General features: G+C 34.8%; 2 protein-coding genes across 3 annotated transcripts in view; one reads left to right on the top strand and one right to left on the bottom strand.

Annotated features, from left to right (window-relative positions):
- Positions 1 to 17276, top strand: part of LOC133835275 (probable serine/threonine-protein kinase DDB_G0282963) — a 79491-nt gene extending 62215 nt beyond the window's left edge. The window contains 1 exon segment of the mRNA XM_062265270.1: positions 12326 to 17276. Coding sequence (XP_062121254.1) covers positions 12326 to 13049 — 724 coding nt within the window. The 3' untranslated portion in view covers positions 13050 to 17276.
- Positions 1 to 19488, bottom strand: part of LOC133835251 (fibrinogen-like protein 1) — a 121606-nt gene that overhangs the window by 65797 nt on the left and 36321 nt on the right. The window lies entirely within an intron of this gene.

Here is a 19488-nt window from a genome sequence, read left to right as displayed (position 1 = left end):
ATGTGGTTAAATAACAACCAAAAGAGTAGAGAGCATAGCAAAATGCAATTTCTACTAATATTGTTGCCGTTTAGTAAGCCTTAGCAGGCATCACGCATACGCCACATGTGCCAGCATCAAGTAGACAAAGCTAGGTAGATTGGAACTTTTAGTTGTCGACAGTAAATCAAATATGCAAATCTACAAATACGCAGCAATTGCCAAGCTCTCTCTCTCTCTCTCACTCTCGACATCATCATCATCGGCTTGGCTCAAAGTTGTGCCCGAGTTTGAGTTTTGATAGCAGGAAATTTGCAATTTCTGGCATTAAATTTCCGCTCGGCATTCACCAAGCAACATGCATTTGCATTACACTCGTCGCTTGATAGCTCAATGATGAGCACTTGTATGAAACGTATACATACATACATATGAATGTGTGGTATATATCACGATATATGTGCTTGCCCCATGCCATCAAACACTTGCCACATTGCCACCTGTAATTATTGAATGGTGTCTAGAAATTATGTGCTTAAGCCTCAGCTTCCTTCTCTCCTCTCCACTCTCCACTCTCCTCTGCATCTGTGGAGCATTAAAATCCTGGCTGCGTGTCTGGCATACGCAATTACTGAAATTAAGCAAACAGCGCTGAAATGTATGCTAAGCTTTTCCGGCCTTTTGCTTTGCCCGACTTTCTCTCCTCTTTAACGCCAGAAAGTTTGTGTGTTTCCTGCATTTTAGGCGCACACGCACTATGCCCAAGGTTTATACAAATTGCATTTTAATCATTTGCTATTTTAATTTGGAAGATGAAACGGCTAAATTCACGAAATGCAAAATGATTTGTGATGAATGCTTTTAATAACAACTTTATGTTATTTAATATCATATTTCGAAAAGCACTTTTATAAATTTGGAATCATTAATTAAATTAAAATATATTTGATTTCGTAAAATAATAGTTAAATAAGCAAACAATTGCAAACGTTTTAGAAAAGCGTCACATTTTATTAAGTTAAGCTTATGTACAAAAAAAATTGTTTAAATGAAAGAAAAATATAAAAACGACTTAAAACTTATTCAGAAAGTGTTGCGTATTTTAACAAAAGTCCTACAGCAAAGACAATTAAATTTGTATGCTGAGGCCATGAATAAATATAAAAAACTGCAGAAATTCTATCTGAAGTAATTGAATCAAGCAAGAATTGAACATTTGAACAAAATCAATATTAAAAATGTATGCAGATTTAATTCTTCGTCGCGAACTAATTCAAATATTGCTGAAATTCTTTCTCAAGTTTAAAGTAATTAAATCAACAAATAATTTAAACTTTTAACAATTCAAGGAAATTAATATTAATAATGTATGCTGAGGTCCAAATGTTTTTATTCTTAGACATTAATAATCGTATAAAATAATGCTACAATTTTCTTTCTTCAGTTTTAACTAATTAAAACAAAACAATCAACAAATTCAGAAAATGTAAAAAAGTCGTTATAAAATTGTATGTTAAATGTCAAAATTATTTAATTCTTAATCATGAATAATCGTATAAAATATTGCAGAAAATCTTGGTTAAGATGCAAGTAATTTAGTGAACAAACAACTGCAAAAGTTTAACAAAACTTTTACAGAATGAAAATAATTTAAATTCGTTCCCTCATTTATTTTTCATAATTAAATGTCAAGACTTTGCTTTGTGAGTTCGTAATATACTCGCTCTTTTAAATTGGCTGTGTAAAATGAGAAATTTTCGGACAAAAACTTATTCGTCTCTCCAAATTGCACGTAGAAAGAGTTCAGTTTGGGTTTTCATGCTTTTCATTGAGCTGCCACAAGTTTTAGCCAAAGTTGCCGGCCAAGGTTCTCAATTGCACGATTCAAACTCGGTTGCGGAGACTGTGCTTTTTGTCACATGTTCGTTGCATTCCGGCAGGCACTGTAGAAATGTATATTCTCTGCTCTTGTCACAGGTCATTTGACTTGCTATTTTTCTGTGCAACAGCAATGACGACGACGAGCAAAATATAGAAAATATTTCTATGCAGCTAAGACCTGAGGCAAAACTTTGACAAACACTTGAAAAAAAGAGACGTTGACGAAGATGATGGGGAAGGGCAAGGGGAAGGGGGGTAGTGAGAGGGGAGGCTGTGTATAATGAGGAGGCGACGGGGGAAGGAAAACTCAGCTCAAGTGTTTTTTGCACAATTTCTTTTCAATTCAACAAAAGTGGACCAGAAGGCCTTCAAAACATTTCTAGTGCAGTTACTCTCACCTCACCACATCTCACTATCACCACCCACCTCCTCCCCCGCTTTGGCATTACCTACCCTTCCCTCTCTCCCACCACATTGCTTTGCCATGCTAAATACATTTTTTTTTGTTTCAGGATTTTCGTTGTCGTTTTGTATGCATAGAAAACTGCGAGAACCGAGAAACGAACTGCGGCTTTTGGCCGTCTAGGCCACGACCTGGCCCAGGATTGTCTTTCAACCTGATTTGTTATTCATGAAAAGGCAAAAAAGGCGAAAGCATCCACATCTCTCTCCCAGTCTCTCTCTGCTCGCCGCCCCCGCATTTGGAGAGTGGTTAAGAAAATGCCAAGCACTCTTGTGCGGCAGATTGTGGCAAGTCTGCTTGTCGGCTCTGGTGCATAATAAAGCTGCTTCTTTTGGGTCTTTTTCTCCCTTCGAGTGGGGGTCAGCAGGTGACCTGAGCCCTTATCCCTTCCGCTCCCTTCCCTCTCCCGAGTGTCAACAAAGTTACTTACCCCTTTCTCTGTTGGGCCAACGATTAGTGTGTCGTGATTTGGTTTCGTTACCACTTTTAAGCTCATCGGGCGCTGAAACATTGCCTCTGTTTGCCAGAATCCTCAATGATTCCCCAAATCGAAGACAAACATGAATACCCTGTATAGAAGGCTAATCTGATATAGGGTGTAATTAGTTAGATTTGAAATGAAACTGACTAAATAGTAGGAATTTAGCTATAAGTTGAGTGTAATAAATTTGATATAACAAATTGAGAACAGAGTGATGATTTCAGCATCACAAATTTACAAATAAAAAATGTAGTTAAATTAAATTGACATAAGATTACTTTTAGCAACTTATAACATAAAGAAATTGGTGGAAATTTTAGTATTTAGTAGTAGGAAATTAAAGTTGTGGAATAAAGAATAATTTTTAAAGTAATTTTTAAGGAAAATACTATTGAAATTGATGTAGAAATTAGTTAAATACTAAACAATTAACTTGAAACACACTGTAAAGTGGTAAAGTTAGTATCGCAAATGTGACAAAATTATTAAATAAGTACCATAAAAGTAAATTAGGTCTGTCACTTTTACTAGTGTTTATAATAAAGAAATTGGTACAAGTTTTAGCTAAAGTAATAAAAAATTCAATATTTAAAGTGGACATTTTATTTATGCATTTTTGTTTAAAGTTAGTTTAGTTACTATTGAAATTGAAATCACAAGGCAGAAATTAGAAATGAGTGAAGCATTTGATACTATTTATTATGAATAATATGACAAAAGAATACAAAATTTAGGAAAGCATAATGATTTTTGTAATGGAAAACATTAATCATAAAGTAATTATTAGAAACTGAAATAGAAATGATGATATTAACAAAGAAACAATTAGTACAAAAATACCAATGAATTTTGAATTTTACACATTTTAATATACATTCACTAGAAATTCAGTAGAAATTTCGATAAAATTAGAACAATCAGTTTGAATAATATCAATTAATTTTGTAAAGTAATTTGGTTATAAAAAAAGATCGTTCAATCCTCACATACTAACAACATTTTATAGTATTTTGGTATTTTAAAGTATTCACTAGTCTGTAGTTTCCACCCTCGTTTTTTCGCTTGAATTTTCTGCTGATGTGCATTTTGTCATTCAGTGCGCAGTTCGCGTAAAAAACTTCTTTGGATTTCTGATTACGTCGCACAAATCAGTCGCTGCCTCAGTCTCAGGTCTTAGTCTCCATCTCCATCTAAATCTGGGCAACGTTTGCTTTTCCGGGTTTTGTTTGTGCAACGTGGCACGTTGCAAGTGCAACGTGCAGCTTATACTTAGTGTGGCAAGCTTGAATGCGACATTTTGAGGTGTACGCAAGAATCACAAATTGTGCCTTAAAGTTGAGCAATAATTTTATGGCAAAAGTTGCGAGAAATGTAAGTAAGAAAAATAAATTCTTAAAGCAACATTTAGTGCACATAAATTGTGGGCACAATGTTAAATATTTTAGAGGAGTTCGCAAGACAGTAATTTCAACTCCAATGGGGCAAAGTTTTTGCTTTTCATTGCAGTCGGGGGAAGAAAGCTATCTCTACTCTTTTTTTTATTCTTTTACTAATAACTCTGGGGGAAAATGTATGTGAAAGGGTTAATAGAAACTTGTTTGTATTTTGGTAAACTTTGCTTGTTCGGACCACAATAAATTCATTAAATATTTATGGCTGGGATTAAGGTAAAAGCAAGTTTCAAAATTTTAAATACGAACAACAAATTCTAAGTCTACATCGAAATTACTTAGAAGTAGAAAATTGGATTTATGCTTTGTTCTAGCTCAATTTTCATAATGCTCCTCATGCTGAATAAATTACTATTCTTCGCATTTCGCCACACACTCTTGCAGTGGCGGTTGAGTTATGGGGCAGCTGCAAGCACTTGAAGCTAATGAAATGCATCACATGTTGAATCTACACGGGGAATTTGCATATTTCGTGCAATTTGTGTGTGTTTACAACACGCGATAAGCCAAAGCAATTTTATTCTATGCATACTTATACCCTGTAAAAACTGAGAAATGGGATAATATTGGTTGATAAATGTAGACTTTTCTCTAAGTCTCAATTTGTTGCGATGTCGTGAGTGTCTTTAGTCGGTCCTTGCCTCATTTTGGGGTCGCACCTGAGCTGCTTCTATGAAATTACCTCGCTGCATATCTCACACACACACACACAGATATACACATGTGTGTATCTATATAAATTCCGCATATTTTGCATGCAAACAAAGCGCTTCAACTTGGCGGGCTGCTGGAGGGGCTTTTAACTGGGCTTTAAGTGCCGCTGCCTTGTTCTCTTGTTTTCCACAGCAGCTGCCCTGTTCTTGTTGTTATTGTTGTTTTGGAAAGCATGTTAAATTTAGCTGCGGCTGCGAAGGCCGCCGAGTGTTGTGCACAACAATACAGTTGTGAAATGAGCTCGAAATTTGCTTATGACGAAGGTCGCCGTAGGCCAACGCACAAAAGTATGCTATAGATTTACAGTGTTGCAGTGCGCACAAAAGTAGGCAACAATTTTGCAAGCCTGCTTGCCTGCAGGCAAGAGCGAGCGAGCGAGAGAGAAAGGCGTCAGTAATTATGCGTAAACAAATAAAGTATGCATGAAATCATATTTTTAAGCACAAACTCAAACAAAACGAAACAAGAAGCAAGGAAGTAAAAGGCAAGAGGCACACACACACATACGCATTCATACACACACCCACACATGTAGCGAAAAAGTAAGAGAAAGAGAGGATGCGATGTGACATGTGGTTGTCGCACTTTGTTTACACAAACTGAATATGAAATTTATGTCTGCATGGAGTTTCCGCCGCAATGTGAGACTGTTAAGGCAGATCGGGTGAAAGAGACAGAAAGAAAGAGAGAGAGAGAGAGAGAGAGAGAGTTGTATAGAGTTGTTGGGGAAGGACGAAGCGTGAAGAAGTTTGGCGGCTTTGCTGGTGGAAAAGTGTCAGTTAAGCTGCTTGCGGCACGATGTGGGTTCTGTTTATTGTGTTCGATAGCTGCCTAGAATGTTGACGCCATTCGATAAATAATGCTTTTTATAGCGTTCGTTCAGGTGCTTAGATTATGCCCGTCTGTCTGCATGTGTGTGTGTGTTTGTGTGTCTGTCATAAATCAACATTTAAATCGTATTTGGGTTTCCAGGCAACAGAAATAGACAAAGTCGAATGTTTCGCAGCTTAACCAAAAAAGGTAAATGACTCTTCTCTGCATGTGTGTGTTTTGTACACTTTTTGTGCTCTCCTTTCATCCAGTTGACAACTGTGTATATGTGCTTGTGTGTGTGTTTGAATTTAATTAATAGTTCACAAACTTTGTTGCTCTCTGCGTCTGCTCGTAAGTTTTGAGACGGCAGCAACTGTGATTAAGGTCTACAATTTATGAGAGCACAATAATATATCATTATCTGTATGCTGATAAATTGTATCGTGCTTGCAACTGTGTAACTTTGCCATTTAATATGCCTAGAGATTTATCTACTAGTTTTTTATCTCCTCCTAGTGCGAGTTTATAAAAAGGATGAAGAATACTAAACTGGACACGAATTTGGCCTTTAACACAAATGTTGTTGAATTACGATAATGAAATTGGGGAAGTTGTAGTTAAGAGAAAAAGAAGTTTATGTGGAAGTTATAAATTAAGAAATAGTACATGGAAAGAATTAAGAAATACATGAAATTATATTAGATTGAAGGTAGAGAATAAAACTGCTGTTAAATTAAAATTGTTGCGTGCACGTTTATGTGGAAATTATAAATTAAAAGCTTTCAGAAAGTATTGCATACAACATTTATTACTGACTTGAATTGAAATGGGAATAATTAAAGCAATCGGAAAGCAAACAATTCTTGGAATACAAAATTTAATCTATTAATGTTTAATTAAGAAGCAATTATTCCCTTCATTACAACATCAGAACCTTCACTCCTTTTTCTATTCAATTATTGCTGCGCATCCTTTCATATTTAAATTACATTTGTGTTGAACGAAATTCCTTGCAAAGCACCTAATCTGTAAATATTTCATTAGTTAGGCCATTGCACTAGAGGCTACTCAATCTCTGTCTCTGTTCATTTACCATTCCCCATTTTAAGCCATGAATTAGCTAAAAGCTAAAAGCAAAATGTTGTCAGTTGGCTGGCAGGAAACACATCCGAATCCAAACCCGAATCCAAATCAGAAATGGCATGCAATGGCAGCCATTGACAATTTCACATAATTTGTCTCTCGGTTCAACGGAAGTGCTGTTAATTTGCAGCCCCAGAGAGCAGTTTACTAAATGAAAGTGGGCACGCATTCATTAAAAGGGGTTAACGAGTTAGTTTTCAATGCTTACACGAAGACAGTGGAACACTCAGCATGTGCTGGATGCATGTTGGATGCTTGAAGCGTTTCTACAATTTGTTGCAGCTGCTGCTTCAGATTGTTGCAAACTTGCTACAAAGTTTATACGCATTATAATTAAGCAACGTTCGGCTTTTGCTTGCATTGGTAACTAGGTTGATGAGGCTGCTTTTAAAAGCGAATTAAGAGCGATTGCTTAGATTGGTTTTATAGTATTTCAAAGGTTTTAAAACATACATTAAAACTATGGTGTTACTTAGAGATATTATATAAATAACAGATGTATTTATTTTATTTTTATTTCGAATGTGGCTTGGTATATATTTTGAAAAATTTGAAGGTCTCTGCAAAAGTCAACACATTTCTCCATCATTTATTTTTATATAGATATGCAAAATAAAACACTTGGTATATATTTCGTATTTGTCGGTATATTTTTAACTAAAATACCGCACTCTCTATGTTTTTCCTTCCTTATTTATTAGATGGATTGATTATATTGATTTTATAGTATTTTAATGGTCTGAAAACTTAAATAAAATTCAAAACTTTCTTAATTTTGAAAACTTTCTTAAAGATAGGATATACTCAATACGGAATATTATTTCTAAAGTGGTTCGGAAAATATTATACAACAAATTTAAAAGTTCTGAAAAACCAAAAAAATTTAAAAATATATGGTTTGGTATATTTTAGTATTTTTTTGCTATATTAATTTACTAAATTTTTACTATAATTCCGCACTGTTTTTACTTTTCTTGTTAAATATTAAAATGACGGCCACAGACTGTTTTTGAATAAGGCAACGTTTGTGTTTGCGATGAATTAAATTCTGAATATAAAACATTAGGTTAGACAGAATATTTAGTATTTAAAAAGATTCAACATAAAATACAATTTAAAATACTTTTACCTCTCTTATTACTAATAAAGTCTAATGTGGCATTATAGCTAAATTTAGCTGTTTTTAAATTTCTCTTTTTATGCGTTACCTATTTGTAAATATTGTTGAGAGTAACAATCTTTCGGCGCCACAAAGTGAATGCTTTTGTTTTTATGCTCGACGTCGTATTCCATCAACTTGCTGCCGTTTGCTTATTAAAAGCGTCTTACAGTTATGTCCAAAGTTTTCGACAAGTAATTGCGAGTACAGCTGCCGATGATGATGACATCATCAACTGAGCTCAGCGCTACAATCGGCATCCGTTTGGCTGCTGCATATTTCATGGCACAACAACAACAAAAACAACAACAACAACAACAACAACGATGTCGTTTTCAATAAACGCGACTCAAGTGCAAAACCCCTTTTAACCCTTGCCAAGCGCACACACAAATCTGCTTTGCTTTTTTTTTTTTGAATTGTTTTTTGGGGCCAAGAATTCTTGTACTGACAGCTGAAATACCTGAACGCCAAATCCATTTTAAAGAGCCACCTGAAGTTGAAGCAGAATGTTTGACTGGCTATAAATTTTAAACACAATGAGACGGAATCGGCAAATGGGAATGACTTGGAAACTCGTGCAAAGTGTAAATGTAAATTCCATGCTTAAGCCAAGCACTTTAAATGTATTCTCAGAATTGTGTTTCAGCTTTCTTCAGCTGTCTTGAATGTCACTCCTTTTGCTGCTGCTGCTGTTTTTTTTTTTGGCGTTAAATAAGCTACTTACGGGATGTGAAAAACCTTTTTCTGGACATTTCTTGCTAATGCGCTCATTATAAATACATGATAAGCAACGTTTTGCCACCGACAACAAAATGAAATGTCATACATAAGGGGCTATGAAAATGTACTTTTACATTCATTTTTTTTTATACACTTTCCCAGAGTCGTTTGCAACCTTTTGCCGCAAGAACGTCATCATAACAACTTTGTTGACTGGCTTTTCTTCTTTTACTTGTTTTCGTTTCGTAGCCTTCTAGCCTTGACTGTCGAACCGAAATCCTAAAAACCTAACCAAACCTAACCCGAAACACAAAAAATGAGTAAAACAGAACCCTTGGCCTTTTGTTTAGGGGCTAAAATACTTTTGCTGCCGCTTTGCTTGCTCGCTTTTTCTCACTTTTTCTCTCTCTCTCTCTCTCTCTCTCTCGCGCCTCTCCAGTTGTACTATGTGTGTGTGTTTTCTTTTCCAAGGTAGAGAGGGAGGTGGAGGCTGTAGGCTTTTCCGGGAAAACCGCAGAGTCATAAGCCCATTAGCCTCGCTGGGCATTGTTTTATGTATCTAGCAAACAGTCTATCATCCCCTCTCCCTCTCTTTCTCTTTCTCTGTCTCTCTCTCTTTCTGTGTTGAATCCCTTGCTGTCTTACATGACGTTGCCTTTTGCTCTGCTGATGCGGAAAATGAGCAAGGAAATGGAGACGCCCCTCCGCTCTGCATACCACACAGACATTGGCACAGTTATAGTCAAACACACACACACACACACAGGTATGCACAACAAGGACAACAAAGTCGACAAGGTCTTGTTAGTTAAATTATGCATAAATGCGGCGTAAGATGGGCAGACGAATAAAGGGGGAAGAGGGGAACTCAGAGAAGAGGGGGAACACACACACACACACCTGACAACACACAAGTGCAAACACAATAGTTTGTCACTGGCGCGTGTGTGCACGACATTGCGTATACGACGCATGTGTTTCAATTCCAAAAAGGAAAAATATATTATCTGTCCCACCAAGCGAGCGAGGAAAACGCAATGTAACTAATGAGAGAGCCAGGAAATGTGCCAAGGAAATAAGCCAAATTCAGATTTAAGTACGACTGCCATGAATAAATAAAATAAATGTATAAATAAATTAAATTAAAATGCATTATGAAAATGAAATAAAACAAAATCATAATATAAATAATAATACATTATAATTTAGCTACAAATTCAGAATTATATTTTAAATTATATACAATAAATAAATCAAGAGATATTACTCTTTAATGCCTTGATGCATTTGCACATTTTATTCGTAAAGAAAAGATCATTAACTAAAGAAAAGTTTATTTAAATAAAATATTTAACGATTTTCTCTTAAATTGAGTAATATATAAATTCCCAGTAAATGAAATACAAATTATAAAAATGTATTTTCAAATTTACACATAATGAAATATTTATATAAACCTTAATAAAGTAAGTAAGTAAGTAAGTAAGTAATAATAAAGTAAAATATTAAAAATATAATATAACAAATGATATTTTTGTTATTAGTGCTACATACAAAATATATCAGATTGTCAGACAAATTTATTTATTAGAGTGCTTTAAGTATTCTTACTAGATTCGAGCAGTAACATATAAAAGCAAGTTATTTATCACTTTTAATTATACTCTAGCAATAAAATATAAAAAATAATTAAATGATTTCAAAATATATTTGCTGCTATGTCACGCAGCAAAGATATATGATTTAAATACTTTTATGGCAATATTGGGAGCAGCAATCGTTTTGCGGGATTCGCAAGTGCTTAATATAACGCATACGCCGCGTGAAACATGGCGAAATGAAGGCGTTCGTGAGGAAATGCAAAGAAAACAATTCACGCAAGAAATTGAAATGCAAAGCGTGTGCCACAGTCACCGTCACCGTCACCGTCACCGTCACCGTCACCGTCACCGTCACCGTCACCGTCACCGTCACCGTCACCGTCACCGTCACCGTCACCGTCACCGTCACCGTCACCGTCACCGTCACCGTCAACGTCACAAACACATTCAGTCTGTACTTTTATCTGTTCCACTTTGCATTGCTGCTTGTGTTTGTTTTTTTTATTTCCCTCCTTTTCTTTTTTTGGTAAATTCACAAGAAATTATTTATTGGAAGCGGGAGTTTCCTTCTCTGAACACAAGACGCGTGCGAAGGAAAAGTGCAGAAATGAAGGAAAACAAATGGGCAAACGGATAGAAAGGCTGAAGACTGTGGACTTGAGACTGCAGACAGACAAAACGAACGAAATGAAGGAGACACAAATGCAAACGACAGGGCGCCCCCATTTGTATGCTGCTAAAGGATAAGTGTATTACAATAACAACGACGTTTGTATGCAGACGATTTCAAGTGGGGGAAGTTGGCAATAGTAGAGGCGGGGGAGAGGCAGAAGAAAGCGTCTTCTTTAGTTTTGCGAGCGAGCGCGTGTAAAAGTAAAACGTTGAACATTTTTAATGTCCATCTGCGTGCAGATTAGCATAAAAACTGCTGACTGCCCGTATCCCTGGGCAGTCCCCTATTCCTCTTCATTCTACGCCCCTATCCACCACTATCACTACCGCGTTAAGTATATGCACTCGACCCCTGCGATTTTATGGGTTTGCCTGCTGTTGAAATGGATGGCGCGTGCGATGTCGTTATACATCTGCTCGGTGCTTGGCTTCGCTTTAAGCACTCCCGCAATTCTTAAAATAGCTTGATTCTTGTTGTAACCATTTGAGAAGCTTACACGTTTTACGATCCCCAACACTTTGACTAGTTTCGCTCGTTGAAGGTGTGAGGGAACATTGCCAAAGGATTCATTTTTATCTCAAACGCAATTGAGTTGTACATTTTATTTTATTTTTTGGCTATGCATTACTTGCTGAATTTGGCAGCAATAAAATAATTGCAGCGAATTTACTGACAAACTTGTTTTAATGCTTTTTAGGACTTGAGTGAGACTTAAGTCATAGCAATTATTTTGTTTAACAATACGTTTTAGTGTTGTTCAAAGATCAAGTTGGTTTCCACTACTTCAAAAATTGATTGAAAATAGTTCAAAAATGTTTTATTTCATCTATTACATATACACATTAAAACCAAGATGTACATATTAACAGTAGATTCAAGATATAATAAAATACTTAAATTAAAGCTCCACAAAAATGGTATATTTTGACTGTAATGGTATGTTGGGTATAACAAATATATTTTCGGGTATCTTTAAGTATATATTTTTAGGCTATATTGAAGTATATTTGCGGAATATTTGTAACGAATATAGTTTCGTGGGCCCTTAAGTATATGTGTTTGGTATATATGTATATAAGTATATTTTCGGTATATTTGTAGTATACTTAATGAAAAATGGAGTATATTATCGGTATACCTTAAGTATATTTTCGGTTTGTTCACTTTTTGAAATTTTATTTAATTAAATACTCCATTTTCTTACCCCAACTAATGATATTTTTTTCTCTTCTTCTTCTTCACAGAATGCGCTCCTTTATTGAGGAGAACGAGAAGAATGATCCGTTGATTAATGCGCCGGATAAAAAGAACAATCCGTGGGCTGAAAAGGGCAAATGTATCATCATGTAATATTATCGTAAACCACAGAAATACCGTAATGATGAGCATCCAACCATCAACAACAACAATAACATAAATAATAATAATGATGATAACAATACTATAAAGACAACAACAACTACTCCAACAGCAGCTACAGCAACATTGTCAACGCGATCAACAACAGCAACAGCAACAACATGTGCAACAAACAATGCATACCAAAGTAATAATAATAATAATTATAGCTATTTAGAGAGCAGTCATAGAGGTAGCAACCATGTCTCCAACTCCAATTCAAACTCCAATTCCGATTCAAACTTCAATTTCGATTGCAATGCGAGTGATCTCGATTATGTGACGCCGTCGGTTGAGTTGCAGCAGCAACAACAGCAGCATTACAACAACAACTATTACTACTATTACAACTACAACCTGAGCTATGCCCCGCCCCCGGCAACAGCACCGCTCGAGTGTCGTCTGCTCGGTGGCCCAAAGGGGCGACTCCAACAGCTGAAGCGTCGCACACGCCACGAACTTCAACAGTGGCCGCTGCTCATGCAGCTGGTTGTGCTCGTCCTTTGGCTGCACGGCAAGTTCTGGCAGATCGTACGTGAACAGATCCTGATGCACAGAAGGCGATGGTAATGGTAATGGGGAATGAAGTAAGGATGATCGAGTGATGGGACAGTAAGAAATCAGAATCAGAATCCTCTATGCTTAAGTTTTACAATTATGCCACACTTTCTTCAAAACTTAAATAAATAATAACCATAAATAAGCTGTGCATAGTCTAAATGAACCACAACCACAAAAAAGAAACTAGAACAACAACAACTACAGCCACATCAACAACGAGTGCTCATCGAGTATTCGCTCGTATTTGTACTCGTCTCATCGAACATACTCTCGTTGTCGCTGTCGTCTCGTTACTGTCTGTCTCTCTCTCTTTTATCGTTATCGTTATCGCTCTCGCTCTCGTCGTTTATCTACTTGTCGCTTGTGTTTTGAATCGTTCATCTCTCTACGTTTTTTCTAGCTATCGTATCGTATTGTAGTTGTTATTGCTTTTTCAGTTCAAGCATGCCGTACATTGTTTCTTTTCCTTTAACATCATCGTCATCATCATTGTCATCATCACCATGAAATCCCTCCCATTCTACACTAGTCGACAGCGCTAACAAAACCAAAAAAAAAAAAAAACTTAAACAGCTCATATCAATACAAAATCCTACATGTTGAGCCTCGATAAATGTAACCCACCCATCATGTTTAGTCAGGAAACGACAAACAAACCAAAACAAAAACCGAAAAGCTAAAATCCAAAACTGTTTGCCATAATAAATAGATTGTTTTTTTTTTATCGTACTTAAATCCTAAATTGTTTTTTGGCCATTCATTGTGTGCTAAATATGGGAATGAAACAAACGATCTTGCTGTTTCATTGCCAATATTTCCATCTTTGTCTGGCCTGCAAAATCAACTAAATTTTTTTTGTAATAAGTTTTTGACTTGATCAAGCTACACGAATGAAAGAAACAACAGAAATATACATTCCCAGTCGTGCTTAAAGTTTGCCAAAGAAAACCATTTTTTAAGTATTTTGAGATAAGTTTTTTGCTTGAGATGCTGTTAAACAAAAAATAATGATATATAGACCCTCCTAAATAAATTTAGTTCCAAAAAAACCACGAATATTTTATGAACTTAGCAGATGAGAGAAGAAAAAATGCAAATTGAGAACGATGCGTGTTTTGTGAAAATGCGAAATGCAAATCGATAGACACACTTTTATGTATGGTTTTCTATTCAAGAAACAAGAAAATATTATAAATGATAACTTATATATATACATATATACTATATAGAGATATGAATATGATTTTATATACAATATACATATATAACATATGTTTAGAGAAACAATGAAACAAACAAACTATTTAAAAAGGCAGACGCTGTAGTTACTCGATGATAATATACGTATTTATTTAGTTTTAAAGCTATGTTTATTACCATTACCTAGTGAGATTATATTATTATATACGCAGAACACAACAACAAAAACAACAACAGATACAAATGACACTCAAACTACACTCGAAACCGTAAATGAAGATGAAGATGTCGAATACAGTAACTATTAATGTAGTGCGATTAAAAAAGAAGATGATCTACATAAGTGTAGTGATGATAAATAGTTGAACCCAGCTTAGAATAATTTAGCGAAACAGTCGATAGATAAAACTGCAAAATGGACTTGAGGAACCATTGAATATTATATTATTATTAAACGCTTAATATCGAAATCTGTTCAAACACAACAGAAAAAGAAGCAGACTAAACGATGAAATGAGTTTACGTTTAATAAAATGTTAAGTTATAGACAAATATTTGATTTCAATTTCGAATTAGTCTTATAATTTTAGGCAGATAATTAAAAGACAACAAAACACACGACACAACCACAACCACAAACACAACACACACTCAAAACACTCGACAAAAAATGAGGTTACCAAAATACAGATGAAGAAGTAAAATACAAAACGAACACAATGTATGAGATTAAAGATAAATACTCGAAATATAACCGCAACTGTAGTAAACAAAAGTACATAAAAAGCGAGCACATTTCAACCCACAAAGTAGACAAAAAGAATTGATAACAATATTGATAAGTCGCGCAACAAAATAAGAAAACAAATAGCATTATGATAATTAGAGCAAGTTGATTGAGAAAGTAGCAGCAATACAAAAGTATTACGGGCAACGTGGAACGATTGAGAGTGGAACTGTGCAAAATTGGAGCAGAACCGTAGTGAGGAAATAGTAAGCAATTACAAGTTAAATGGAACGCAGTTTGGCGTCGAAAGCACAAAGTAGCAGCCAGCTACAATCAACCAAGCTAAAGCGAATGGCTCAACGAGTTAAACAGGCTGCACTCTGCAATCTACAAAGCAAACAAAATCAACACATGAAAATAAAACTAATTAAGGTATTGGTGGTTACAAAATACGAACGAAAAAACAAACAACAAAGAATATAAAACAATTATATTAAACGGAATGATAGGATAGGAAGAAGTTTAATCAAAATGCGAGGAAAGTCGACAATGCGAACAAACGCGCGCAGTGCCGATTTTCACAGACACGCGAGGAACGCTTGGCATGTGGAACACGCAGCGTTGCCAAACATCACACTGCGTGTGTGTTCCAAATGCCAGATTGTGCCAAAGTGTCTGTGTGTGGTAAACAGTTGAAATCAAAGCAGCAAAGTTCAAGCTAAATTAGAAATGTACTCAGTAAGCGTAGGCGTCACTCACTTTAGGCACTTCAATTGTGCCCCAACGTGCGTCTAGTCAACAAAAGCTCTTTCGTGGATTTCCCCAAAGATTTTCCAAAAAAAAAAACACACAAACATATTTGGCTCCATGATTGTTCAAGAGCGCATTAAGCACGCCAAGTAGCCTCAGCTCCACTCCCGGCACGGAGTCCGGGATGCTGGAGACGGGGGCAAAAGGGGTGTGAGGGTGCCACGAAAATTGAACAATTTGTGGATCTAGAGAATTGAGAAGTCTCCCCACAATAATGCAATGTCATACTTTTCTCTGGCGATTTTTGACTAGACTCAAGCTGTGGCATAAGGTTTGCTCAAAGTACGCACGCACTTTTTAAATATATTTAATCGAATATCGAATATATATTAAACGTTAATTCAAATTCATTTTCCAAATACGCGTAGTCTCAAAATAAATTACAGAAAAAACATTAATGTTGAGGGTCATATGAAATGGAGAGTTAAATAAATATATACGAAACGAAAGAAAGAAAGAAGCGAAAATTTAGTGATTTTTCCAAACGTTCTTAAATATGAATAAATATATGAATAAACAAGTTTGTAACTGTTAAAATTAAAAGTAATACATTTAATTATTAAATATAATCGTATATAATTATATATTTATTCAAATAGAAGTCAAAACCAGTTATTAACATGTCATTAACACTCATTCAAAAGTTGATGAAGAAATGCGCATGTTAAAGCCAATCTCAATTAATCTAGTTCTTAAGTCAGCTTGAACAGCGAAGAAGATGGAAAAGAAACGGAGAAGAGGATGGAAAGAAGATGAAGAAGAAGAGGTTACCGCTGGCACAGTGTTGGAAAACGACAACCTATACAACTCATCGCTGTCTGTCAGCATGTGCCAAAAGAAAAAAAGTTGGTGAGAAAGCGAAAATATTTATATTGAAATCAAATCTCTAGTTCGTAAGTTGGTGTTAAAGTTCATTCCAAGCGTTTAAACTCAATAAACAAAATATACTATATATAAATACATACATATATTATACATATACATATATATAGAACAAAATATTACTACGTGTATTGCTTATATGTGTGTAAAAGTTACAAAAAACAACAAATTATTGTTACAATTTAGGTTATTAAGTGACGTTAACTATTAAGATATATGGATATATAGATTATTATTTAATTTTAGAAATATGATTGATTCTTAAACTTGTCGAGAAATGCGAACTCTTAAGACAAAAAACAACAACAACAACAAACAAACTCACGGTGCCGCACAACATCAAAGGCTTAAACCAGAAACCAAAAAATAATTAAAAAAGCAAACAAAACAATTATAATTTAGAACGAATAACAACTTAAAACATAATGCAAAATCTAGCTAGTAAGTGAATTTTAATGCAGAAAACAAACTATACCGAAAAGAAAGTCAAAAACATTACGAAAAACAAACTTATTAAACCATGATATAATAACATGTATTTAGCTGTTAAACAACAACTATTTAACAACAACCAAAAAACAAAAACAAAAAAACAACTTTTAAAAACAAAACAAGAAGGCAAACAACAAACAAAAACACAAAACCAAACAGAACAAAAACAATGCATAAGTATGATTATCATTAAAGGAACTTCTCTAAATAAAAGTAAACTTTGAAAATCCTTAGCGGAGAAAAACTACCCTCTCTATAAAAGAAAAACAGAAAAACTAACAAAAAAAAAAAAAAAAACAAAAATGTTGCTTGTGTTTTATTTTTGAACCATCCAACTACGAATTTTCCCTATGCCTATAACCCGAGATAAAACCTTTTGGTTTGGCTGCTTTCCATTTCCCCCTTCTCAGTATGGTAATGATGATGATGCTGCTAAATTATGCTTTTTACATTCGTATTTATTTAGATTCTGCTGACGCTTTTTGTTTCATATAATTTACATGTATATTTGATATTATTTCATTTAAATCTAACACTTGACTCTTACTTATGTAAATTGGCAACGTTGGAAATGCTTTTTCATTCTTTGCTTGACATCTTTGCTTCGGGCGACAGTAAGTATTAGATAAAGCAAAAGACTTTTGGTAACAGTCTTTTGTCATACTCTGCGTATGCGTAATGTCTATGTTCGATGTTAAATTTACAGCACTTAAATACCAGATAATGTCAGAGATGGAGTACTATTCACATCAAGTCACCTGTCAATACGTAATGACATTAGTTTGCGCTTAGTTTCTGCAGCAATTAAGAGAACAAAAGGACCAACTATAACTAATTTAATTAAACTAGTCTGCGACTCACAACTTTATTTCTAAAGCTCCAGTATCTGGTGTAGATTTTATATGTACATCGCCGACCCTTCTTTCTATTGTTAGCAATTGAAAGTCAGCGAACTGTGCAAATGACTTGGCTTACAGTTGAAAGCGATTGGAAAATTGTAATGGAAATGCTTTCAAATTGAAAATGTCATTGTTCTAACTATTGAGTTCGCAATAAAATTGAATGTGACGATAAAATAAATCCATACAACTTGACTGTTGGCATATTTATCTCTATTTTGCAGAAGGTTTTTCTCTGTCGATGTTGGCTATTAAGCTGTTAGCAAAAACATACTAGCCAGGGTAAGAAATTCCACGTGTATAAAACGAATTCATGAGTGAGTTAAAAATGTTTGTCAGAAATAATAAATAACAAACTTAACAAGCTTAAGAAAGCTACAGTTGAGAGTGCTCGATGTTTAGATTCCTGCAACCCATTTTGAATAAAAGAAAATCAGTGCGGTCTTAATTTAAAAAAATATACAAATCATTATACTGCAATAATACTAAAAATACACTAATATATTTGGTTTATTGATATAGAACTAAATTTTCCAAACAGTGCGGTATTCTTTTTAATATATACCGAATTAATATACAGCAAAAATACTAAAACTATATCAAACGATACATTTGGTATATCAATATATCACTACATTTGCAAAACAGAGCGGTATTATTTTTAAAATTAAATTTAATTAAAATTATATTTGGTATTTCAATATAGTACTACATTCACACTATACCATAGAGCTCAAAATATACCAGATTGCTAGCCACAGATACTAAGAACTGTTTTTTCCCCATATAAAAAATTTCTTAAATACTTTCTACATTTTGTATCTGATCGCAACCATATTTTCAGAAATCAAAAATTCTATAGTGGAGTAAATAAAAATTCAAAATAATCAATTGAATTTCCGAAATAAAATAAAAAGCAAACTTTCAAAGAAACTTCACAGCCATACGATGTCTTTACTTCAAGGTTTTGCTTTCTTAAAGCAATTCAGCTCACACTTAAATACCCAAAAGTTACAGAGATAAGATAGAGAGGCATATAAAAATGTTCAGCGCGTTGAATTTACATGGCAATTACCACAGCGCAGCATTAATGAGACCCAGGTGACCGATTCTCGAACAGGGAAACGCAACACAGGCAGTTGAAAGCAGCTGAATTATACGTCCAACCCATGAAATGAGCAGAGGCAGTTCGACTTGGGTTCTCTCAAGCATGTGTGTGTGTGTTTACGATGTAAGCCAACGGAAATGGCCAAATTACCATGAAACATTATAAAAAGGCAAGGCGAAAGCTAAGGACGACTTTTACCATAATGTAAAAGGGAGCGTGTGTTTAGCTTTCATAAGCTATGGCATTTGTCAGCAGTCAGTTGAGATAGCGAGAGTATCGTAAGTTATTGCAACTCATCAAGTATTCATTCATTCATTCGATGAGTAGATT

Source organism: Drosophila sulfurigaster, chromosome 2L (assembly GCF_023558435.1).
Source record: "Drosophila sulfurigaster albostrigata strain 15112-1811.04 chromosome 2L, ASM2355843v2, whole genome shotgun sequence".
Lineage (NCBI taxonomy): Eukaryota > Metazoa > Arthropoda > Insecta > Diptera > Drosophilidae > Drosophila > Drosophila sulfurigaster.
Note: the sequence above shows the minus strand (reverse complement) of the source record. Positions and strands in the feature narration are given on the sequence as shown.